This window comes from Mus caroli, unplaced genomic scaffold, assembly GCF_978045245.1.
Source record: "Mus caroli unplaced genomic scaffold, Mus_caroli_1 scaffold_7, whole genome shotgun sequence".
Lineage (NCBI taxonomy): Eukaryota > Metazoa > Chordata > Mammalia > Rodentia > Muridae > Mus > Mus caroli.
The window spans coordinates 60,568,480-60,595,144 of NW_028227262.1; the positions used below are offsets into that span (position 1 = coordinate 60,568,480).

Sequence of the window (26,665 nt, forward strand, 5' to 3'; positions counted from 1 at the left end):
GGGACAGGCATGGAGCTTCAGCCTCCTTGTTCTTTTCTTTTCTTCTCTTCTCTTTTCTTCTTTCCCCTCTTCTACCCTTTACAGGGAGGAGGCATGCTATGCAAGGGGCAGCCCAGATTACAACGAGGAAAGGGAAAAAAGCTTTGGGGTCGGGGTGGGCTAGGCCCAACATGATTTGAGGTACTCTCTCTTCCTTACAGCAAGCGGGTGGTTCTATGTGAGCCATAGCATTTTGGGGTCACTTGGACCATGAAAGGCAGAAGTTTGCCAAGCAGCTGCTCCTGTGATTAGGATCTGGAGATGCCTGGCTACCAGCTGGCACAGTCCTCTGCCCTAAACCACATTGTCCTCCCACCACTCTGAGTGGTTATGATACTTTCTCCAGGACCATGACGACCTCTCCAAGGTCCATCAACTACAAGGATAAATCTGTCTCTAGTGGAGCATTCTGGGACAGTGCTGTCCCAGCTGGTCAGAGATGGTTGTGAAATGTTTCCAAGAGCGACACTATCAGAGGCAGGCTGTCCCCAGCTCCAAAGTGAGTTTACCAACTGAATTTGCTCCAGGAGGTGGTGGCGGGCCAGGTGGACAGCTACTTGAGTTATTTGTGCAAGCATGGCAGGACCCCCGGACCTGTCTATCCTCTCTTACAGCACACAGTATAGGAAGTGGCCAAGCCACAAATGCTAGTGGTTCTACTGCTTTCTCTCCTCCATGCCTCCTGCCCTGAGCCTACTTTTTTTTTTCCTGAATGCACTTCCCTGCCCCCAAATCCTTGCTCCTAGTAGCGGTCAACTCTCCAGCCCTGCTCCTACATCCATCGCATCCATCACAAGGCAGATGCTGACATCCGAAAGCCAGTTCAGCTGAAGCCAAGACGTTGGCTTGCTGTCTCTAACTAGAGCAAAGGCAAGTGAGCTGGGAGCTGCCTGCATGGCAACTTCTGTGGGGAGAAGATTGTGAAAACCACCCACAGCCTAGGCAAGGGCAGCCAACTTGGCCATTCCTGGCCCAGTCCACCACCTCCCTTCCCCCACTGAAGACTGCAGGCCCTCTGTGTTTTACTGTGAACTGGGGCACTGTCACTACTCCACCAACAAAGCCTGCAAAGGCTGAGGCTGGACATGAACAGTGGACTTTCAGTCCCTAGTCCCCTCCTGGAGTGACTGAACCGCTCACTATACAACAACTTGTTAGAAAGTATAAAGAGCGCTCAGAGCTGGTAGCAGTTAACTCTGGGAGAATTAATGATTAATGAGGACAGCAATGCTCCACGCACCACACACCTGCACACTTGCACACCCGGGCACACTCTCCTCCAAGAGCTGGCAGGAACACTTACCAACCAGCCTATGCACCACTGCCCACTTTGAAAACACACAACTTGGTGTAGCTGCACAGAAGCTAGGGCATTAAAGTCACTCCTTCTGCATTGTTAATAGGAATCCCTCCAGATTGCACCCACCTTGTTGAGAGAGCTACTCACCTGGGTAACCCCAGAGCCACGGTGGGAGCACAGTTCATACCTACCAGGACCCCTTGGGAGACAAGAGGCCCATGGAGCAGGTAAGCTTCCCCCAAAACAAGGAACAGGAAACAGTGACTAGTCACCAGGCCAAGGTTGCTACAGATAACTCTCTTCCCTGATTATCACAAACAAGCCGGGCTTTTCCTGCTTCACCCAAGAGGAACAGGGTGGTGGGGAGCAGCTGCGTGGCTGGGCACAGCCCCAGTCTGTCTCCAGCAGCAAGGCAGATCCTGGATGGGAAAGTCACTGAGCTGGCGAGAAACCAGAAGGAAACCCCAGGCCCCTCTCCTCCCAGCTAGCTGGGTGTCATCTCTGAAGCTCAGAACTAAGCAGGAGCAGACAGCAGAGGTTAAAAAGACAGATACGAGCACATATAATTTTAGTTTTCTTATGCATTCGCTGGCTTTTTTTTTTTTTTTTTAACTGTTGGGTTTGCTTTTAAATGAATGCTTGCAACAGGGAATCAATTCTGGTACCAAAAAAAAAAAAAAAAAAAAGTCATCTGAATCTTTGAAAACTGCCAGACAGTGGACTCCTATCCTAGTTGTAGTGAAAAGAGGACTCTTGAGCCGTCTTTTTAAAGAAAAGCATAAAGTATAGCTCACAACTTTGCTAACACCACTGTGCCAGGGGTGTCAGTGACATGAGAGGCAGGTCACGGAAAGGGTGGCCCCCATGATGATGGAGGAGGAGGAGCAGGTGCGATGAAGGAGGACGCAGAGGAGAGGACTTACTTGGGTGTGCCACTGGGCTTCCAGTATCTACAAAAGAGGTACTGTCCGTCTGCATTGACCAGGTGAGGCAGGTCCTGGTAGGGAACATTCTGTGGAGTTCGCCTGGGTAAACTTGCCTCAGGCATCCTGCAGGGGTCTTTAGGCCCTTGGAAGAAAGGTGGACATATTCTAAAGTCAGAAATACACTTATGTCCATATGGGAGGAAAGAAAGCCTTTTTAGAGTCAGGACTGGTTGTGGCTTCTTTTCTAGGCAGTTAAAAAAACAAAAACAAAAAACAAAACAAAACCCTACCAAATCCCAATTTGATATATATATTTTAAAATTACATACATCTCTTGCAAACCCCTTCAAGATTGAAAAGTCCTGTTTGTCCTTAAGAAAATGCTCACTTTATTTTTTTAAAGTGCCTCAGTATAGCCCCCCTCCCATCTGTGTTTATTTTAAATCATCTCAGGAAACTTCATCTTAAAGACTATTTTAGCTGTAATCAAGCGGAAATTACAGTCAGTTCCGTGGGTACAAAGCCCCAGCTGCAAGGACCCATCTCTCCTAAAATCTCCGCTGAGCGGGTTTCAGGGGGCATAATAAGTAGGTGACGCGCCCCAAGCGATTTTTCCCTTCTGAATGCCAAAGATGCCATGACAAACCTGTTTCCATTAGTCTTGGCTTTTGCATTCCACTACCGCCACAGCCTCGAGTATCAGCGCCAGGCAAACGAGGGCTGTTCCCTCATCGCGGCCGCAGGGCAGCACCACGGGGTCCGCGCCCTCCCCGCCTGGGCTGCAGGGGTGCGAGTTGCTCCCTCCTGCTGCTCCAGCTCTAGCTCATGTCGCCACTTTTCCAGAACACACCCCTGAAGGGGTTCCGGGAGCGAGGGACAGCCGGTCCCCAGCCCGGAGCTGCTGCGAGACGCGCTCCGCGGCACCGCGCATTCGCGCAGATGCGGGTCCCCGAGCAAAGTCACCCCGATTCTCCGACAAACTTTGCCTCTTGCCCGCCCGCGACCGCTTGGGGAAGGAAGCCTCGCGGCTGTCATCGGCACGCCACACAGGACGTGGACCTGGCCGTTGTTCCCACACCGGTCTGGGAAGATGCAGTTGACGGGCACAAGTCTGTTTGGGGGTTGGTGCGAGGGCGCGAGGGGCGCGTTCACGCGCACACGCTGACACGCGCGCACACTCGTGCGCACGCACACGCGCGCAGGGGACCCCTGGCGGCGGCTCCTATCCTGAGGCAGGGGCGGGAGGCAGTTACCCGGGCCACGAGCGCCGCTGTCACGTTCCCCGAGCACCACGCGGGTCCGGGTCTGCGGCGGGCTAGAGCCAGACTACTGCGCGCGGCCGGCTGCGCAGCGATAGGGCGCGGCGTCTGCGCCGCCACTTTATCCCCAGCCGCTCAGCGGCGGGGGCGGCCCGCTGGGTGGGGACGCGCGGGGAGGCGGTGCCGGGGCCCCACGTGTGCCCGGCCCCCGGGGAGGAGCGGGGCACCGCCCGCCGACCTGCCTCGCGCTTTTCCTGGCCTCGTGGGGGGACCTTCACGGGGCACTGAACCGAATTAGGGGGCCCTTCCAGCCCATGCGCACAGTGGAGAACACAGACCCTCACTCAGGTCCCCGGAGCAGAAACATGCTCACTAGAACTGCATGCACATGTTTACAGTTGCACACGTGCGAGACCCACATTCAGATAGCACAGGTGTAGGTACACCCACAAGGACACATCCTCAGGACCCTTCCCCAGATACAAGCTATACTCAGAGGTACAAGTGGATGTCACAGTTACTACATGAATACAAACACACAGCATGGACGCACGCACCCTAGACACCATGCACACAGATTAAAAACAACACACTACGCACACAGTGTCAGCACAGAAACCACAGCTCTCATCTTACTGGGGAAAAGATTATTCTGGAGCCATTTTGAGTGACCATGAGCTGGAAACACAGATTTAAGTTACCCCTAATTCCATGTTCCCATGTGAAAGCAGTTTCGGGAAGTTATTTTTTGTTTGTTTGTTTTGGTTTTGTTTTTGTTTTGTTTTAAAAATAGTTTTACAGAACAGATAAAGCCATATATCAAGGCAAGTTTAAAATACATTGGTGGGTACACCAGCGAGGCAGGTAACGGTGAAATGGAAAAGTGTTCCTATAGGCTCAAAATGCTATCTGATAGCATTGCTAACTTTTGGATTTGTAGAAGCTAATTATCCTGTTAAATCAATAGTTAAACAGTGTTCATCTATTGCCTCAAGAAGTTAGTTCTAACAAAGAGGGGCAAGAAAGAAATGGCTGTTCCTGAGGGCCCGAACTTAGCCCAAAATAAAGTAATTTGCCTCTGGACCTGGAACAGTCCAACCTCTCCAGAGAACTGAGACTTGAATCAGCCAGCTAATCTCTGTAGACACAGCTTCCTTTTAGTTTTCCGTCTCAGCAGCAGAAGTAGCTCCTTTCCCCATGTTTTTGTTCACAACAGAGAAAAACAACACACCATATACACCCAGAGAGCTAAAGATGCGTGACATTCACACACAAGCTCTTAGAGCTCTGAGGAGGAAGCAGACATACTGCAAGCACACACACACACACACACACACACACACACGCACTGTGTGAAACCATTTCCCCTAGGTGCCCCAGGATCTAGGTCCCACTAGCACAGCTGCCTATGTGGCTGTGGAGTCTGGAATCCAGCACTAAATTTACAGCCTGTTCACTGTGTCCTATGCCTGCCACCTGTGAGTGACAGCTGCAGAAGGAGGATGACCCCGATCCACACCCATCTCCACAGGCTTTCCAGGGCTTTCTTCTTGGCCAACCACTTTGCAAAATAGCAGTGTTGAATAGTATCATTGTCAGGGCAGCACAGTGGTAGTGTCCACCTAAGGTGAGGCTGCAATCTAACTTGACTTGAATGGTAAAAGGGGTCTCTGAAAGACAGATTGGTTACAGGCCATGCAGAAGGACCTAGCTCACCCTCTGCCTTAGGCAGGTCTCCAGGGCTTGGGCACAGAAGGAGTGGCTAAATGACTTCTTGGAGTTGATTTTGTATTTCCTGGCAGGTCAGGATTAGGGTCAGCAAGCTCAGGCGAAGGACTGGGAGCCTGTTCTCAAAGCTGGACTGGGCCTTAACAGCATCATTACTCGCTTCAGCTGTGGTTTACTGAGAGCAAGGGTAGTGGGGTCCTGAAGCCATGGGGTTGAATGTTCCTAGCACTGGTGTTTTGTGACTTTCAATGGTTTGAAAGTTTTGGGAAGAATGGTCCCTTGAGCCGTCAGCAGAGTCTCCTGAATGTAGAGTTGCTCCCGCTTGATCAGAGAGAGTTAAGAGAGTAGAGCCTTGTGTGATGTGGTGTTCCTGTAGTCTGGCTCTTCAGGGAATGAGATAAGCCATCCCTAGAGGCCATGAGCTCTCTGCCATCCTCAGCAACAGTGGCATTCAAATCCACCGGGGAAAGACCATAGGTTTAAACCAAATTATAATTAAATGAATTTATTAGTTACTGCTAGCAGGTCGACAGCCTAAAAGCCAAATTGAGGCCATGCCACACAGGAGTGGTAGAGGAAGGGTTTGTAAAGGTGAGCACTGTAAATGTCTCATTTGTGTGCCGTGTGTAGCCGAGGGAGAAACTGCTTTCACTCCTTGCAGCTGTGAGGATCTGTCTGTCTCCCTCTGTAGACAACCATAAAGGAGCTGTCCCATGCCCTGGCACACAGCGATACATGGGTTTACAAAAGCCAGAGTAAGAAGTGAATTCTCTCATAGCAGTTTTCCAGTTGTGAGGAGGGGGGACAAGGAGTCAGAGTTGTTGAAGCTTATCTTTTAGGAATTTAGAATGGGTGCCTAGCACAAAATGGAGATTTCCTTACCCATCACAGTAGGACCCCGGAAAAGGAAGGGAGAAACTAAGCTAGTTGCCTGTCATGGCAACTTCTTCTTTCAGAACCACAGAGCAATAGCATAATGATATTAAATTTACTTTTTATTTTATTCTATTTTTTTGAGACAGGGTCCTACTCTCTAGCACTGTATGGCTTGGAACTCATAGATATTTACCTGTCTGCTTCCTAAGTGCTGGGATCAAAGATCCGTGCCGCCATACCCATAATAACATTGGATTTATACAATCAAGAAAAAGGTATTTCCATCCACTGAGACTTCTCATAGCTCTCTTCAGAGGCACATCTCCTTCCCGTTCTTTTCCTCTTTCCCTACAGCCTCTGGCAGTCTTGGCTTTGTTTTCTCTTTCTAAAGTTTTGTCATCTCAGGTTCTTTTGCAAATGGGATCATGAGATAGATACTGCTTGTAACCTTTAGTACTTTTCTCATTGAACACAATCTGGATTACCCGTGTTCTAAGCTTAGATGCACCACAGTACTGAACAGTTCACCCAGTGAAGGACAATTCATGTGTGTGGTTTCTAGTTTACAGCTAATTCTGAATAAAGCCACGATGAACACTGGCAAGGCACAGCGAATCCAGCATACAGGGCTGTTAAAACAGGATTACCTTCGGTTCAAGATCAGCCTTGTTTGCAGAGCCAGACCTTGTCCCCAATGAACAAGAAAGGAAAAGGAAATTGCTTGCTTAGTTTTCTAAACAGCTGTCAAATGTTTTCCAAAGCAGCTGTATCTGTTTACATTTCCATTGTCAATGCCATAAAAATAATGCTTAATATATTTTTATTGTACATTTATATGTGTGTGCCTGGGTATATGTAATGTTTATGTAACATGTACCACAGGTATGCACTACTTGAACCCAGGTAGGTCAGAAAGGGGCATTGGATCTCCTGGAACTGTGGTTATATATGGATGGTTGTGAATTGCCACGTGGCAGTGAAGTCAAACTGGGGTCTTCTGCAAGGGTATCCTCTTAACTGCTGAGCCATCTCTCCACCCTCCCCTCCCTGATCTTTATTTTTAGCCCTTCTATTGTGGGTCTTGTGGATTTATCTGCATTACCCGATAGCTTATGCTGTTGAATGCCTTTCTGCATGCCTGTCTTCTCTATATCCCAGTGAAATGCCTCATTGTGCCTTTTGACCATCTTCTTAGTGTGTGTTCTTACACAGTTGAGTTCGGAGAGTTCTGGATGTGTTACAGATACGAGTCTTGTGTCAGACATGTGATTGGCAAGTTTTCTCGTGGTTTATAGTCTGTGTCTTCAGCCTCTTCAGAGGGTCATTTGCAAAGCAAAAGCTTTAATTGGGGTCAAAAACAAATGTTGTGTTTGCTTTAATGGATCACGTATTTGGTGTTGAGTCAGAGAAGCGCTTGCTTAGTCCTGCATTTGAGACTATCCTCTTGTGTTGACGGCTAAAAGTTATATTGATGTATATTTTATGTTTAACTCATTTACAGTTAATTTTGATTAAGGTCTGAGATTTAGATGAGAGTTCTTTTTTTGGAGGGCGGGAAGGGGAGTCCACATACATCATTTGCTCATGCTCCCTTAGCTGGGAAAAAGTTTTGGTTTTTTTTCCCCATTAATTGCTTCCATTTTTTCTCAAAATTCTGTTGATCTTTCTGTGTGTTTCTGTTTCTGTCTCCCCATTCTATCCCATCGGTCTTCTGTGCCTCTGTCAATACCATGGTCCCAGATTGTTGAAGTTATCTATAAATTCTATATACTGATATTCTTTACATTTTTATTTCACAAGATTGGTTCCACTATTCTAGTTCTTTCACCTGTTGCTATAATTTTTTTGATCAGTGTTACCTATACCAATTAAAAAGGCTTGCTGAGATTTTGACAGGAAATACATTAAACATGGATGTCAATTTGCTTAGCGTTGACATTTTCAAGGTTAAGTTTTACAAACTACAAAAATGGTACATCTATCTAGTTCTTTCTTTCAACACCGGGCAGCAGTTTTAACAGCATACAAGTCTTAACATAAATATTTTAGATTTATACTTTTATTTAAGTAATTATAAATGTCTTGTGTTATCTCTTTCAGGGCACTTAGATTCATTTCTAGTCTATGCTGATAAAATTGGTTTTTGTTTCTTGGACCTGTAATCTGTAACCTTGCCTAACCTACTTGTTAGCTTGGGTCTTGTTAACTTATTTGATAGCTTGTCAGCTGACCTGGGGTTTTCTACTTGTGCCATCATTATATTTAAACCAAGTTTCTTGTATATAACATGTAGTTGCATTTGGATCTATTGATTTTAATTTTATTTATTTGTTTATTTTTGGTGTAGGGAATCAACAGCAAAGGATTGGTGAGGTGCAGAAATTCTCGTGGATTGTTTTCTTCTCACACAGCAGAAGACGTCAGGGACCCCTTTCATTCTGGTATTCTCACTGCAGATAGGCTCTGTGGAATAACAGTTCTTCCCATCCCCCTGTGTATTTTTAAAATGCTTTGTTACCACTTCTGGCCATGATAGTGTCCAGTGATGCCCTCTCCCATTCTCACAGATAATGCCGTTTCCCTCTTAGTACTTTCAAGATGGCTCTCTGTGTCTGGTTTTCAGAAGTTTCACCGTCTTGGTGTGGATTCTTTAGGTTTATTTTATGCTTGTTCAGCTTCTCTAATCTGAAGAAGTCAAGGTTTATGTCTCTTGACAAGTTCAGAACATTTTCACATGACCAACATTATTATTATTATTATTATTATTATTATTATTATTATTAGTAGTAGTAGTAGTAGTATTTTAGTAGTAGTAGTAGTAGTAGTAGTAGTAGTAGTAGTAGTAGTAGTAGTATTGTTAGTAGTAGTAGTAGTAGTAGTAGTAGTAGTAGTAGTAGTAGTAGAGACATAGTTGTCCTGGAACTCACTCTGTAGGCCAGGCTGGCCTTGAACTCAGAACCAACATTATTTTTTTAGATCCTTTAAGCCCTGCCCTCTCTTCCCTTCTCCAGGTCTCTTGGCTTTCCTTTCCTTAGCCCCATGACTGTTGTCCAGCCTTTGTTCTCTTCTCTATGGCTTTGGCATTTCTGGGTTACTGAATTCCTGAACACCAAGGGATTTAGAAAACAAACCCTAAGCTGAGTCAACTTAGCACCTGTCCTAGGGTTCCAGACCCTCCTTCGCCATTTTCCTCTATCAGCTTGGATCATTTTATGTTTGCTTTGCAGACATAGCCCATAGTGTTCACATTTAACAGGAAGAGGAGACAAGCATATTCTCTTCACCTTGGTTGGTTTTGTTTTTGGTTTTGTTACACAGGGTTTCTCTGTGTAACCCTGGCTGTCCTATACTCACTTTGTAGACCAGACTGGCCTCAAACTCAGAGATCCTTCTGCCTCTGCCTTCTGAGTGCTGGGATTAAAGGTGTGCGCCACCACACCTGGCCTTATTCTCTTCTCCTTCACAGAGCACAGCAGGGAAGTCACTAGCAGTCCTTGCCTCTGTTGTGCACACAGAAACCTCCAGAACAGGACATCTCTAGACGCAACCAACTCCAAAAAGAAATTGCCAGTGGCAGGCTCTTCTGTAACTACCAGGACCTGGCAAGGGGACAATTTGAGGAAAAGTGTCATCTTTCTACCCACTCAAGAGCTTTTATGTGGCCTGCAATGCCCTGAGGCTTGAAGACATTGGTCACACTGGAAATCCCAGTGAAGAAGGGGAAAGAACACACTAGAAGGCACCCAGAACACAAGCACTTCTACCACAGAAACTTCAGTGAACGTGACTAGACTTCTCACAGTCTTCAGGTTCTACCATAGAAACTTCAGTGAACGTGACTAGACTTCTCACAGTCTTCAGGATCTCGACTGGTGTAAACCTCCATTATAAGTCTCTTGTGGTGGAAGAAAAGTGGAGACCAGGAATACAAGTTGTGCTTAGAGAAAAAAACGACAGAGGGGATATAAGACTTTGTATGTGAAGTCAGGGGAAATGAAGCTGAGTAATTTGGGCCTCAGAAACTAGCAGTGCTGGCTAGCTGGGTCACTTCCTGGTAAGTTTCTTCACCTCAATGACCTGCTTTCTCACCTGAGGCAGGGGAAACCCCTAGCCAAGACTATGACTGTGGTACCTGTGGCTTAGTTCCACTAAACTGCAAGTGTCAAACTTGACACGAGAAAAAGAGCCTTGGCATATGAAGTCTTTAATCTGAATTTTAGACAATGTTGATTACACATTGCAAACCTAGATGACCTGTGCTAGGAATGTGAGGTATAAGATGTTGATGGGACAGGGTACTTTCTGCTCTAGGACAGTGAGAGGATGTGGCTCTTTCTGCTGGGACAGGGGGTGCTTGAGCGGCAGCAGGCTTGCGCATCTGGAATTGGAGCTCTGAGACTGAAGTCAGCCCAGAAACAGTCCCTGGAGCTGAGAGGGCATCACCCTTGACTAAGGGATGGCAGCAGAGGTGTGGCTGGGCAGTGCAGACACTGCTCCTGTCAGCAGGGGACTTGGCCCGTGAGCACATTGACAATATTTGCATTGCTAACCAACATCTAACAACCACGACATCTCACCCAGTAATGCTAGTTATTGAGTCCTAGCTAGACTCTCTCTTGCATTGACAGCAGGTCACAGGTCAGAGGTGTCTCTGGGGATTAATTGTTGTCTGCTGGAGAGCCTTGGTTCCCTCCATGGTCCTTCCTTTAAAAGACAAATGCCAAACAGAGCACATCACTCATTGTAAGCCATTAGCACCTCTCCTTACTTCCCACCCCTCAGCCAGGTTCCACTGAAAATATCCAACTCGGATTTCCAGGTTGTTTGAGTGGGTGGTGCTTTCCTGAGTCACTTACATGGAGGAAGGGAGGAGGCTTGGGAAGCAGGGGTCAAGTTCAATGTGGGCTTCTGAAAAACATTGTTGGTTTCTCTGGGGGAAGCCAACCCGGAAGGCCAGACGAGATATACAGTAGGTCAGAGTGGAGGTGAAGGTTCAGGAGTTGCCATTTGTGAGCAGTGATGTCATGAGCAGGCTTTACACAGGGAATGTGTCCTGGGGTACTTCCTGTGAGAAAGAGAAAAAAAAATGGGAAAGAGTGATATAGAAGTGATAGATACAGGAGTCACAGGAGCAGGATTCACATTCTAAAGTCATTGCATGCTCCCAGAAAGAGCCTGAAACTCCCCAGAAGCAAAACAAAAAGCATTGAGAGTTATATACTAGGGCCAGCATCACTGCGAAGTTGGAGAAAACCCACTTCACAGGTGAGTAAGGAGAGACATCAATTTGCATTGACTTACAAAGTGATTGGAAAGCAAGTGTAGACAGACAGTCCTTTCCAGGCTTCTGCAAAGAAGAGGCAGCACAGGGAAGAATGAAGCCACTGGACCCTAGAGCCTGGCCACTAGGACTAAGATCCTAGCTCTGCTGGCCTGGGACTCTGTGATCACAATCAAGAGCATGGCTCACTTCCTGTCCCTATACAAGGTCTGTTTTGTGGAAAGAAATGGAGCACTCAGGCTGAGTACTAAGCACAGTGCCTATTGCAGGGTAGGTGAGGTGAAAAGAACTCCATTAGGCTCGTAGGCACAGTAGAGAGGCAGGGAGAGGCTGTCCAGCTGGTGCTGTTAGAATCAGAAAGCAACAAGAAGTACAGTGAGTGGGGTGACTCCAAGCAATGTGTGTGGTGCATGTCTTAAAAACACTGGAAATATCCTGCACTCTTCATAATAAAGAATTGATAAAGGTTTGCAGCTATAGCTGTGTTTAACATGCTTTAAACTCTACACAACACGTGTGTGGATCGAAACATTACATTCTACCCTACAAATTTGATTATTTCTGTTTTGTTTTGTTCTGTTTTTTTGAGATGGTCTGTAGCCCAGGCTGGCTTACATCTCCTGATTCAGCATCCTGATTATAGACATGCCACCACACTTAGCAATATCTATAACTTTTATATCTTTCTGTACCAGTTAAACTGTTGGCTGGAGATATAGATCAGTGGTAAAGGATTTACTTACCATAAGCAAAGCCTTGGTTCCACACCCTGCACCACACATACACAGGGGAGAAAAGTGTCAAAAATAAAAACACTGTGGCTGAGGAAATTACTTACTTCAGTCCCAGATCTGAATCCTGGTGTCCAGAGGACTTAGATGCCCCCACTACCCTCGACACCCACATCCCCATCCCTCCCCCTTCCATGAAGCAGCCCAGACTCGCTAGAGCAATGATCTCAGTACTTGGAGAAAAGACCATGGAGGGAGCCAAGGCTCTCCAGCAGACAACAGTCAATCCTCAGGGGCAGCTCTGACCTGTGACCTGCCATCTATGCACGAGAGACTCTAGTTAGGGCTCAATAGCTACGCAGCAGAACCCAGCCCAACCTGCTGACCCACAGAGCCACAGCTGAATAAGTCATGGTACTTTAAGCCAGCAAATTTGGGGCTGACTTTTTATGCAACAGAAGCATACATGTGGCAGATTCTACATTCCATGTGCCAACAACACATTTGAGTTACCCCGTCTTCATAACAACTGTGGGGATATGGGGGTAGGATCCAACAATTCTAAGTAAAAAAAAAAAAAAAAATCAGGTCATTGAAAATTTGGATAGAGGAAGATTAGGAAGATACATGGAAACACACACATATAAATAATATATAAATATATTTACATATGGGTTTACCATATATATACATGTGTATATGTGTATATAATATATATGCATATATACATATGATATGTGTATAAAACATAATATGCACAATTATATACCATAGATAATAGCTACAAAAAGAAAGTAGATTTTTAAGTTGACTTTTAACAGTTCTTTAAGAGGCTGTACCCAAGGCTACAACTACTGAGGTTATACATGCACTTCATGTTAATGAAACAGAGAAATCATGTGCCTTATCAGAGAATTTATACTTCTTTTCCCCCAAACCATTTTGCTTTAGCCCCTGGCTCAGTTTCTCCACACTGCTCTTCTTCCTAACTTCTTCCAGCCTGCGCCTGCGGAGACTCAAGCGGCCACCACCCACAGTCAAGGATTTGCCAGGTCCTGGATGTGCAGATGGGAGGTCCTCGGAAACGTCCATTCTTCTGTCGAGTGCTTCTGGACATTGGCCCAGTCTCGTTTCTTCCTGCAGAGGGTGGAATGCTTCTTACAGGAAGTCACAAACCTGGAGCCCTCATTACAGTATGGAGGTCAAAGGCACTTTATTGTCCTTTGTCCTTAAAAGGCCATGATGGGAAAAAACAGGCATACAAATTTAAATCCTTTCAGTGTGGTCCCTGCAAAAATAGCATCAACTGGTATTAAAGCAGCAAGCGATTTGACCAATTACCCAGATCACAGCAGTCCTTGGGTAGATGCCACCATGACAATCGATGGCTCACCCAAGGCCTATAAGGAGTGGGAGCAGGGCCAGCATTTGGTTATTTCCTTCCCAGGGACCCTCTTTCCTGTACATAGGCATGAGGCTCTTGGGGAAGAGGGTGTTGACTGTAGGAGCCAGGGAACTGAAGAACATAGCTTCCCCTGAGACAGTTCCCATGCAGGCCACCTCCATCCTCCATCCTCATAGGCAAAGGCAAAGCTTTCCTCAGCTAAGGTGTGCCTGAGCTGGATTTGAAAAGGCAGCCAGACAGCTAAAGCCAACACAGAGGCTGTCTCTGACTCCATTGCCTGCCTTTAGATTCCTTCCCCTAACTGGACTGTCCTGTGTAGCCTCAATAGAAAAATGGAGAGGAAGTCATGCCTCAAGAGAAGAATCATCTAGTCTTATTACAACTTGATAATGCCAAGGCTGGTTGATATCCAGGGGAGGCCTCCCCTTTTCTGAGGTGAATGGGTGGGCAGGGATAGGGGGTGAGGTGAGAGGGAGGGACTGGGAGATGAGGGAGAAGTTTTGTTCAGGATCTAAAGTAAGTAAATAACTTAATTTTATGAAAAGGGCAGCCCCATGCTACTGGAGGTCCTATGTGGCTTTACTTCCATTGGTTTTATTGGCAGCATTATCTTTACTTTACAGCAATTGTTTGTGCTTAAGACAAATATAATGAACTTAAAGTGTGGGCTGAATTAAGGGAGATTAAAGTTGGTCTGATAGCTCTGGTAGACCTGCCCTTTTCTGAAGTGACTGTGGGGAGAGAGGGAAGGTGGGTGGGAGGAGAGAGTGGAGGAGAGGAGGGAAGGGGAACTGTGATATGAGGGGAGAGTAAATTAATTTAAACAAAGGCTAAAAGATGAAAAAAATAGAGAATAAAAGTGAGACAAGTGAGAAGAAAGGAAGAAAGGAAGACAGACAGACAGAAAGAAAGCCAGCCCATTGGGTTGCCACATGGCAGAGGTGTCACAGCAGTGTTATGGCTGTGACCCAAGATGATGTCCCAGTGGAAGAACTGTGTTTGGCTTCTGACACACAAGGCACACTCTGAGAACCACACCATTGCACAGCCTAACCCTTCACCTCCAGGCTCCAGTTTTCTGTCAGTCTTCAATCAAGGCCAGGAGCCATTGCCTCAGCAGGCAAAAGCACAGGCTGACAAGCTGCTCTCCATCCCCAGGACCCACCTGAAAGTGATACAGGAAGGAGCCAGCTCCACGATGCTCTTCTCTAACTTCTGCCTGTGTGCCGTGAGATGTGTTCCCTGGCCAATGCATGTGTGTGCTCACACACACACACACACACACACAGACATACACACACATACATACACACACATACACACACACATACACACACATACACAGACATACACAGACATACACACATATACACACATACACACATATACACACATACACATACATACATACATACATACACACACACACACAAATAAATCAATAAACAAATAAAATTTAGAGACCAAGGTTCCCACTGATCCTTCTGGCCTCAGAAATTCTATTTTTGCTAATTCTATATTTAAGGCCAAGGACTAGGTCTCTTGGGAAAGGTCATTGAGTACAAAGGAATCTACTGAGAGGGAAATGAAGGTTCCTACCCACATGCTGCTGTCCATAAATGCTTTTGGCAAGTCCAGAATTCAGCAATTAGTAACTGGGCCCAGGCACCCTAATGAGATTCAGACTGAGCGTCAAAGAAGAAATTCTTCCACTGACTAATCGGGTTAGTGAAGCGAAGAGAAGTTGTACACACTGAAAAATACTCCACAAATAGACTTCTAGCAACTAAACATGGTGGGGTGCACACTGTATAGTTCTACTTTATCTCTTAAAAAAAGCCTCTGACTTAACACTAAAGTGTAGCCTTTGAAGGCAAATGAGGGTGAATATGTTTAGACAGGAAAAGCCCGCTGAAGGCCTGGGCGACCGTGGAAAGAGCTGAGGCACGGTTAAGCAGGGAGGGCAAACTGACAACATCTCCCAACAATGCCATTTTGTTTTATCTGATATTTGGGGGGGGGGTGCTAGGCCTTATCTTTATTTTTCTATCTGTCTGTCTGTCTGTCTGTATGCCTTTTGTTTGTTTCTGTGATGGGTTTGGAACCTAGGGTTTCGAGCACAAGGCAATCTCGTGTGGCTGTTCACACTCCCACTCCTGGGTTTTTTTCTTGGCTGGTTTGGGTCAGGAAGGCCTTTTTTTCTGAATGCTGGTAAACAGGGCACAGTCCCTGGGATCCGAGTTGGCTCTTGGACCTACAAACTTAGTCATATTGAGTTACTTAGCCTCTCTATGCCTCAGTCTCCTTATCAGCAAAACATAGGTAATGAATTCTTCACAGGATTATTGGAACACATAAATGAACTGATGGCGTTGTTAGGATGACTGACTCGCAGTGTTTTGTGTGCCATTGATGGGGCTGCTCTCTGCAGAACACTGGCAGTTCTCCTGGCAGCAGCCCTTGCCTATACCCCAGAACCAGTGCCCCTTAGACAGTGTCCCAATGCCTGTGTCTTGAGCATCCTCCAGCAGACCTCAGGGAAGACTTTGCACATGAAGGTGTCCTTCGTGACACAACTGAGGCATAGTGATGAGGAGACTTGTCCGAGACTGAAGCAAGTTCTTAATCCGTGCGCACTTTGCTGCGAGCTAGATGCAGCTAGTGCCTCCCCGCACACCTGGCCTGCTGCTTAACATTGTTCTCTCGTCTTGCCAACAGGTTCTCAGTATTTCATAGGGGAACTGGGCTAGAAACCAGGAACTGGGGGGCTTGGGGTTTTCACCCACACCCTGCCACAGGCCTGAATCAGAGCCTTCAGATTCATAAGAGGTTTACATGGATCTCTATCTTCTTTAGTTTGTTTAGCACGCAAAGTGAAAACCATACAGTCAACCCTGTGCCCAGGCTCTCCATTCAAGAATTCAACCAATGTTGGGCCAACAGTGTTGGAGGGAACTGTGTCTGTCTATGCTGAACATATACAAATCACTTCCTGTCACTGTTTCCTACCAATGCAGTACACCAACCAATGACACAGCACAGGTTACATGTTAGCTGTGTGACATGGGAGGTGCAGTGTGACTTGAAGCATGCATAAGATGAATGCAAATGCTCTGTCATTGTGAACAAGTGACCCAAGCATTCTCTGAGTTGCTCATCTGAAGAGGAAGGAAGATCCTGAAGAAGGTGAGGGTGCAATTCTATTTCTCCTCAAGAAGTGATCATCATGTTGTGTGTTCTAAGGACAGCTGTCAAAGCTACCCAGAGCCCAGGAAGTATAAAGATTCTCCCTGAGCAGAGTGTGACGCTCATCAACCTCATGCTGACAAGGCAAAACATGGAATTCCAGGTTCTAGTCCCAATCTGTCATTTCTGTTCCCGATCTCCCGGCCTCTGCTGGGTGACAGGTGGTCAACAAGCATCAAATTCCTTTGGCTAAATAATGCAGGGCTGATGTCTGTGGCTTAACCTACTTACCTGCCCTGTCAGTGCTGCTGTGAAAGTCCTTGGCAGTAGATAGGCAGCTACAAGTGACAGAAAAGGAGACCACAGGAGCTTAGGTAAAGCTGCCTGTAGGGAAGAAAGGATGAGCAGATGGTAGGAGGAACCTGAGAAGTCCCTTTGAACCAGTCAGCAGCAGAAAGGCAGTGAGCAGGAACTATGGCAAACCCAGAAGTTGGCACACTGAAGTCTCAAAGGATGCAGGACCACAGGGCAGGAGGACAGGAAAGTGCCCTGCAGTTGAGGATCTGGAAACAGGAAAGTAACAAGTGGAGAGAGGAGAATTTCCAGGGGCTCCACAAAAAGGGTCCTCCACAGGATGACTTACAAATGAAACCAGGACTGGGGGTGGACTTGGCCAGCATACTTGAATCCTGGTTCAATCCCCAGTACCTCCTCCCCCCCCCAAAAAAAAAAACCACCTCCCCCCAAAAAAAAACCCAACTATTGTTCTAGGAACAGCCTGGACAGTGAATGCCAGTACTCATTCATTCTGTCATTCATTCACTCATTAAGTACCTGCTCTATGCAGAGTACTACACTAGGTGCTCGGATGAACTCACTCCACTCTAGTGATTGACATCTGTAGAGGAAAGGGACAAGAATTGGCTCAGCTAGAGCGGTGGAAGGGGTGCATAGAGGGTGGAGCAATGGCTCCTACAAGAAATCTTTGGTGGAGGAGCCCATCACCAGCAGCCAGAGCAGGGCTTTCGAGGCCTCCAGTGAACTGCACACCACCAGGGTCTGCCATTTTGCTTGGTGCTTGGCATACTCCAGGCTTGGGTGAAGGAGAACAAGTTCAAAGCCAAGGTGTATTTGCTTGGGTTCCCAATGGCCTCCTAGAGACATCCACATACTGTACTCCCCTGGGTCCTGTGTACCCCAGTGTGTCTCTGAATCAGTGCTGGGACCTGTCTTGGTGTGATGTCAGATCACAATTCTACATAAAGCAGTGACACATAGGAGTATGGGGGAGGTCAGAGAACAAGAACCAAAGTGCTTGGTTGGGAAAACAACCTCCAGTATTTACGGCTCCTAACAACCACTTTATGTTTATGAACGATTAGAAGAAGCTCAAAGGCTCTAGATAGTGATGAAAGGGCCCCCAAGAGTCTGCTTGAGGGTCTATGAGGTGGAGTATGGTGGGAAATACATGTGTTACTCCTGACCTAAACACCACCCCCACCTCTCTCTTCTCTCCCTTTTTGCCTTCTAACCACATGAAGAGTAGAAAACTCTTAGAAGGTATTGACAATGCAAACGATCTGGGTCCCTGAATGACTGCACAGAACAGAGAACCCCCTGTTCACACACACCATTATCCCCAGCAACAGCAACACACGCATCTTTCTCTATGGCTGTGAAGTAATGTGAAATAGCCTTCCATTGGGTTCAGACAGTAAAACTGGGTTTTGTCTCTGGCAGGAACTCACATTTCTTGCTCTGACTAACGTGGCATTTGAACTGTTGTTCCTGCAGAAGAAAACCTTCCCAACGCTTTTAGCATCTTTTAGCTCCCCTGCCTCCGCCTATTTGAGATACATCAACACAAGAACATGCAAATTTGAAGCTAAATCCTAGATGCACGTCAACCCACATCCAAGCTAGTGCTTGTCAGTGCACTTCAGAGGACATAGCAAGAGAGGGTGGGAGGACCTGGCCATGTGATAAGAACAAAATGCTCAGAGAGACAGAACCTTGGCATCTAACGAAGATCACAAAGACCAAGTTCAAAATTGTTGGCAACAGTGAGTGGTTGTACTTCTAAGTTAGAACACTCACCTGTTCAGAGCAGAACACAGGGAACATTGTTGGAGTTACACAAGCCCTACTGGAAGGAAGCAACAGAACTAAGTGAGGCCAAGGGGAGAGGTGCCCAGGAAGGAAGACAACAGCGAGGCAAAGCCAGTGAGGGGGCAGGAGAATGTGCACCTCTTCCTCAGGGCTGAGCTGCTTCTATGTAGCCCCATACCTGCTATAATGGGGACCCCCCCAAGACAACCCTAAGATAGGGGGACATCTTGCAGCCTTTATGAAAGTGATGAGAAGGTCTTTGCTTACCTCCCAAGATTGTTCCAGAAATCCCTGGGGGTATCAGAGAAACATGGAGGTGTCTATTGCAGCTGACCTCTCAATATCAGCAGACACTGTGGTCCCTTGAGGCACTTGTGCTGAGTGAGAAAGACCTGCAAGAGAAGGAGTGCTTGGGAAAGGGTGGCAAGCAGAGGGAGGAGAGGTGGAGGAGAGAGGGGGAGCCAGAAACGCATTCATCATGGAGTGGTGAAGCCTACAGAGAGGTGGGGAAGATAGTCCTGGTGAAAGGCAGCTCTCAGGGAGGCAGGCTCCAGCCCACAGTACCCACACAAGGCTCTTGATCACAGCCTTGGGGGCGGCTACTTGTGGTCCCTGCTGTCGGGTAGCACTGTAAATGCCAATGAGTGTTCCTAGTATAGGGCCCTGAGCCCAGCAGCAGCAGAGATGGGCAGGGTGAGTCAGGCTTCTGCAGTTCAGAGAAAGATCAAGACTCTGGCAGGGACAATAAGGATATATGCACCATGGTATAATGCATGACTACAGTGCATATGAAATCAATATAGCTAGGCTTAATATCTGTGGGTCTACACCCTGTGATTCCACTCATCCATGATCACAAATGTGGAAGCACACTACCTCCATAGTAATGTGTAAATTACTACACATTACTACAATATAGTACAGTAGAAAAGTTCAGACATACACTTCTATTACTTGGGGCATTCTAAGTCAGTAAAGGTGAAAAGGCACAGAGTGGATGTGTGTAGGCACTGTGCAGATGTACCATTCCGTACAATGGACTTGAACACCCACAGATTTGACTATTTATGGGAGTGTGCCAGAAACAATGCTCTTCAACTATCAAGGGCAGGCTGTGCCTTCAAGGGACATGCTAGACCCTTGGGACACCAAATGGTGAGTAAGTGTCTTTAAAAGTGTGCCTTGGGGGTGTAGGGGGATGGCTCAATAGAGAAAGTTCCTGCTGTGCAAGTGTGAAAGCTAGAGTTGAGATTACCAACACCCACATGAGGAGCTGGGCATGAGGATGCGTGTCTATAATCCTTCCATTGATGAGGCAGGAATCCCTGGAGCTCCCTAGCCAGCTAGTATGGCTCAGTCAGTAAGCTACAGGTTCAATGAGAGACCATGCCTCAAAAAATAAGGTGAAATACAATTGAGAGAGATATCCAGCCTTGATATCTAACATCCACATGTGCGCGCACACACACACACACACACACACACACACACACACGAAGAGTGTACCTTGATGCACAATGTCTGCCAAGCCCCTGCCACATAGAAATCACTAGACTATAAAGACCCACAGAGATGTGGAAAAGACATGGTAGCAAACTATACCCCTAGCACTACAATCCTTGGAGTGCCACCAAAGGGCCTTTTGACTTTCTCTCCTCCATTATGAAAGAAAACAGACCATTTAAGAAACATAAAATTGAATTCAAACAAACAGAAGGCAAGAGATGGCCCAAGGCCAGACTCCTTGCCTGGGCTGTGAGGCACATGGGCATGTGGCTTCAGGGTCCAAGCTCATGTCTCCACTCTCACCCTATTGCCCTGGCCACACACCATCCTGAGAGTGCTGCTGGGTCCTGATGCAGGACCTGTGCCTTGCTGAGGGGCTTCTCCAGCAGGTTTTTCCCTTCTCCAGCCTTGGCATGGCTCACTTGCACTGGATTCTGCCCTAGACCAAATGCATGGAGAGCTGACTGACCATGGCCGGCCTGGCCAGTGACTCTCGTGTCATTACTGCTTGTTTTGTTGCCACATGCTAAAGACTCACATTATGGTTTTTATATTTACTTACAATGGATGGCATCTTTACATGCCTGTTGTCTGTCCAACATGGATAACTTAACAAATGGCTGGTCTTCATTGAGGTCCTCTGTGTCATAGCTCTAGATTTTAAATACCACATAAAAAAGACTGTAAGACATTGGTAATCTTCATATTGATAACATTTAGAAGAAAGAATATCACTTCTCAGCCTTTTGGTGAGATATCATTTTTCTTGGTAGTGGGCTTGAAAGCAGTTTTCAAAAAGATTTAATTATTGTTTATGTGTAGGAGTGTTGTGCTTGCAGGTATGTGTATGCACCACATACACTCATGCTTGATGCCAGAGAAGTCCAAAAGAAGGTGTGAGAGCCCCCAGAACTAGAATTACAGATACTTGTGAGCCACCAAGCAAGTTCGGGGAACAGAACCCAGGTCCCTGTACAAGCAGCTGTTGGTGATTGTAACCACAGAGCCATCTCTCCAGGCCCCACCTTTTTAAAAATCAAAATTAATTGCATTTGTTTCTTTTAAAGACTGTCTCTGCTAGAATCTTTTTAATCCCACCGGTGGTCTGTTTCCACCAGACAGTGGGGATCTAGGTGAGATTTTTTTTTTTTTCAGAACAGGAATGGTGGCTGCCTTGTCCCCAACACCTACAGACCACCTGGTGTGTGGAACAGACACACAGGGGCTAACTGGGGTTCTGTTTTGTGGAAAAGTTAGCAATACTCTCTCTGTGTCTCTTGCCTTTCTCGTCTCTCCCCTCTGTCTTTGTTTCTCTTCCTCTTCCTGGTGACATCATTTTTATTTAAGACTCTGGCCCCTTCCTTATCTACTTATTCCAGCCTGGCTTTCCTTATATGCCTTTTCAATAGATATTAAACATGTTTGCCACCGTCATCTGAAAACTTTAATTACATTCTAAAATAGTTAAAGCATTTTTAAGTGGCCCATTGTGTTAGTCTATCCTTCAATGCTATAATGAACTATGAGTGGTTTAAACTATTTAGCTCACCGGTTTGCAGGGATGTCAGTCTCTGCTCTGCTCTAGGCCCTCTCGCCACAGCACACCACAGTATCAGGCACTGGTGGGAAAGAAAGGAGGAGGAGGAAGGATCGCCCCTCGAAGCAGGAAGCACAAGGGGAGCTCACATCTCTCCTCAGGGCAGCTGACCTAAGGACTCCCACAGAGCAGCACCCCTTAAAGGTTCATACCACCTCAACCCCACAGTGAGGACCAAGTCTCCAAGACAAGGATCCACAAGGGACAGGTCACATTCTGGCCATGGTGCCCATCTTGTAGGCACACTAATTAATGAAATTAATGAGAGAACAGGAAAACAGCACAAAGAATGTGTGAGCAAAGGCTCAGGTGCCACTGCCTGATAGGAAGTAATACAACAACAGGCAACAGGCCCTTTCTCCTGATTAGCCCAGACCAGCCCCAATAGAGCATCAAGCTGCAAGAGCCAGCACACCTGCAAAAGAGGAGGTGGCGTCCAGTCACTGTCTCCAGCAATTTAGTGAGCACCAGCCTCTGTGTCGAAGTCTGGGCACAGTGGAGGACTAGACAGACAAGATGAGCCACACTACACAGCTGCTGTGCATGGTCAGCATCCATTCTCAGACCTCGCTCTCCACTGATGTTTAAAGCTTGTGGAACAGGGGGGCAGTGAAGCTGGACAGTGACTTCTCCTGAGAATCATTTTAGGACTTTTATGAATTATGGCTATTAAGGACAAATCTCTACAGAAATAAAACAGAGACTAGAAAGGTGATGCCACAGACCCACCTCTAAAGGAATATGCCAAGTGGGTACAAATGCTGTAGCAAGCAGTTCATCCTGAGTGCTGAGTCCCCTGCATTACAGGGTGTCACCTATGTAAAATAGCTCCAAGACTTACATGTTGCACATCCAAACCTAGGAAATGGTAACACTCTTTTTCAGAGAGTAGAAGAAATAAAGTTTCATACAGCACTAGTACAAGATACCCCTTTGGAGATACTGTGGCCAGTGTGCTATCTGGCCCAGAATAAAACACAAAGCACAAGTCCACTAGAAAAGACCACCCTTCTCGAAGGGACCTTAATCTCTGCAGCATCCCGGGGCAGGAAAACGCACGCATCCTCTTCTTGTTAGCTTTGACGATGCCTGAACGTTTTCTAGAAACTGCTAGTGGTTCCATCTGGATTGGCTGCTTGGAGCTGAAAAGAAAGCAGAGACAGCCTGACAAAGGGTTTGATTTAAATTCTGCAGTCAGCGCAGTACCAGGGCACAGGAGCCCACCGGCAGGACTACGGCGCCGAGGGAGACCTGATGAAGCCACAGTGCAAGTTTCCAGGCAAATGTATAATCTGTCCCTAGCTTATAAATCACATAATAGTAACTTTGTGTTCATTGAGTTTCTGTAGAAGAAATGTGTGTGCTAGACGCAAGTGGGGTCTTAGAAAAGGAGGAAACCTTTTTTTAAGGAGTGAGGGTTTATGCAGGTATACATATACTTACATTATATAAGCTCATTCATCCAGTCTACAAAGGTCTGTTAGGGATTATAAAGGCAGTAGTATTTGGTTTACAGAAATGAAGAAAAACAGAATCCCGGGCTGTAAGAAAACTACAGTCTTGTCTGAGAATCGATGACATCTGAGCAAATGATTAGGGTGACACATAGTAAAGACAGACAGTTGGAAGCTCTCCTGTGGGCTCAATAACGAACCTACCCAGTAAGAAGTGGGTCAAGGAGGGCTCCTTGAGGCAGAGATGTTCGTGGGCTATCAAGGGTGAGAGGTTACTGGGCAGCAGAGGGTAGGGAGAGGAATGCATGAAAAGGAAATTGCTTGTAGCAATACATTTACATATTGTAGTAAGAAGGGGGAAAATAGGCACAAGAGAAAACCAAGTGTGGCCTTGGTTGTTAGCCTGAGCATTGGCTCAGTTGCCCTAAAAAAGATCCCTGTTCTAGTTTGCTTCTCTGGTGCTATGATAAAACACTGACCAAAACCAACTCAGAAAGCAAAGGGTTTATTTCAGTTCATGGGTTGCAAATCCATCACTGAAGGAAGCCCTGGAAAGAACTCAAGGTAGCAACTTAGAGCAAAAGCCATGAGAGAACACTGCTTACTGGCTTGCTTCTCATGGCTTGCTCAGCCTGCTTTCTTAGGTAACCCAGGACCACCTTCCCAGGGGTGGTACTGCCCACCGTGGAGTGGGCTGTGCACATCAATCGTTTGTTTGTTTGTTGGAGACAGGGTTTCTCTGTGCAGCTCAGGCTCTCTTGAAACTCACTTTGTAGACCAGGCTGGCCTTAAACTCAGAAATCTGCCTGCCTCTGCCCCCCAAGTGCTGGGATTAAAGTCATGCACCACCACTTCCTGGCATTCCACATCAAATCTTAAGAGAATGTTCCATAGACGTGCCCACAGGCCACGTGATGGAGGCAATTCTTCCACTGAAGTGATTCTTTCACCAAGTGACTCTGTGCCAAACTGACACAAACTAACTAGCACAGACCCCAAATCAGCGTAGTTTAAAAATAGGCACAGGTTTCTCTCACATACAGTGTGGCCATGAACAGGACAGGGCTCGAAGGAGTCTCAGCTGGAAACCCTGCCCACTTGTGTCTTAGAGCTCAGTAACATGGTTCTCACTCACAGGCTGAATTGGCTGAGCTCTAGCACCGCCTCCAGCCCTGATCACCTCTGTGTTCTGCCTTCACACGACACATGCTACACCCACCACCCATCTCTATATTCACAGGATGTTTTGATCATCTTCCCCCCATCTATAGTCCAGCTGGAGGAGCAGGAAACCTCTACAGGAACAACTAGAGAATCACACAGGTTGTTCGAATGATGTGCTGGAGGAAGATCAAGCTGTAGGGAAGCCTGGGAATAACAGCTCTTTTTCTCCAGTTGACATTTGTCAGGTGAGAGATGAGAGGTCCTCTCTCCACTGGCAGGATGCAGCCAAATGAGGCTGGCAACCCTAGCCTTGGTTTGCTTCAGGGTGCCAAGCCAGTGATCTCTAGAATGTCCCTGAGAAAAATCAGTGCACCTACTGGAATCATCTGCCTTGACAGAATGACTTTAAAAGATTTTAAAGTTTTATTAAAAAAAAAGAACTTTCAGGGGTGTAAGAGGTTACTCAAGGTCACAGAATAAGAAATGAACAATAGAAGACCTCACATCCAACCACCATGGCAGGTCACAATCAAACCACAGGCACACCAAAGACACTATACAAAGCTGCCGGCAGGCTGTATGCAAGGCATTTGTGGAATATATATGTATATATGTGTGTGTGTGTATACATATATATTCCACAAATTTTATATATTATATATTACATTATATATGTGTGTGTATACATATATATTCCACAAATTTTATATATATTATATTATATTATATATATATATTTCATGTTTAGACTCTGTGCGTATTGAAGGCTAGAGGAAAAATAAGCAAAATAATCCAGAGCATTTCTGATAGCAAGCATCTCGCTCACACAGCCTGTACAGGTGATGCTTGTGACCCATTATAATGTGAAGAAATGTGGACACGGGGCATGGAGTTTGGGATTTAAGGCAACAGTCAGGACACAGACACACAAGAACAAAAGAATTACTAGCTGTAAGAAGAAGAAAAGGGAGGGAAAGAAGAGTGGACCGCAGCTTCATGTTTACCTTTCTATAGTCATGGTTGGTATCCCCCCACCAACCCTGGTAACAGGATCTTGGTAATGAGAAAAATGAAAGCTCTCCCATCAGTATGCTACGAACGCTCAACAACTGCCACTCTAAGGGAGGTGGTGGGCTGGGCTCTGGCTTCCCACAATTTATTCAGCATGCATTCAACGTATGCCGAATACACGCACACATGGAGCTATTAAGGAATAAAAGTCAAACTGTAGATACACTTAAGCATATAATTATATTAGTCTGTAGAGGAGCTCTCCAAGGAGAGGCAGAACCGGGCATTGGCCCTCGCCAAGATGTATCTTCCTGCCAGCTTTGCTTTTCACTGCTGCGTGAGCTACAGCATGGTTATGAATACATGCCTTCAATTTTATTGCTTACTTTTGAAGAGCTGGTGATTGAACCTGGGGCTGGAGGCATGCTAGGCAGGTGCTCTGCTATTGAGCTGTGCTCCCGGGATCGTTCATGTGCTTTTACTTTGACTGATCCTTATAAAGAGTTGTGTATGGTTGATATCTGCTATGGTTACACACAATAGAGAAGAGCGGTGCCCGTGTGACAAGGTTAGGTTGAAAGTGCAAGAGTGTACCCAGAAAATGAACTCGATCATATAAATATTCATAGAAAATGGCTGGAAGGAAATCAACTAAAATGTTAGCGGTGGGTGTTCTCGGCGCTGAAGTCATGGATAATTATTTCATCCTTTTCAGTTTTCAATATTCCTAATTTTCTATTATAAGCATGCATTATTTTTATAATTGAAAAAATAAGTACTATTTTTAAAGAACCTGCATGCAATTGCCAAGTACACTGCTGCATTCATGCCGAAGGGTTGCCAGATTTTCTCCGCAGCAGGGGAGCCTGCTTGGGAAACAGGGAAAAGCAGAGATGTTCTCGCAGGATGGAGAAACTGCAGCTGCATGTCTGAGACCAAGAGATGGTATCATGTCACAGTGGAAGGCTGGCACAGTCACACACAGCTGCCTTGAGGAAGTGACCAGTCAGTGGGTCATTGGAGTGAGGCCTGCTGTGGACAGCCTCTGGGCAGCCTTGGGGAGGGTCCTGAGAGGCAGCACGGGATCAGGATT

At 46.4% G+C, this 26,665-nt stretch overlaps 1 protein-coding gene and 1 long non-coding RNA gene across 3 annotated transcripts in view; one reads left to right on the top strand and one right to left on the bottom strand.

Annotated features, from left to right (window-relative positions):
- Positions 1 to 3,673, bottom strand: part of Mgll (monoglyceride lipase) — a 105,081-nt gene extending 101,408 nt beyond the window's left edge. The window contains exons 1-2 of one of the 2 annotated variants that reach the window (XM_085840355.1): positions 3,519 to 3,673; positions 2,263 to 2,407 (exon numbers count right to left, since the gene is read on the bottom strand). In XM_085840355.1, coding sequence (XP_085696481.1) covers positions 2,263 to 2,387 — 125 coding nt within the window. In that variant the 5' untranslated portion in view covers positions 2,388 to 2,407; positions 3,519 to 3,673. Of the gene's footprint in view, positions 1 to 2,262; positions 2,408 to 2,911; positions 3,415 to 3,518 lie in introns of those variants that run through there. The other variant, XM_085840354.1, reaches the window with a different exon arrangement.
- Positions 1,111 to 13,959, top strand: LOC147003922 (uncharacterized). Its single transcript, XR_015047597.1, has 3 exons — positions 1,111 to 1,566; positions 9,595 to 10,182; positions 13,092 to 13,959. It is a non-coding gene; the product is annotated as an uncharacterized LOC147003922 (long non-coding RNA).
- Positions 13,960 to 26,665: the final 12,706 nt, after the last annotated feature.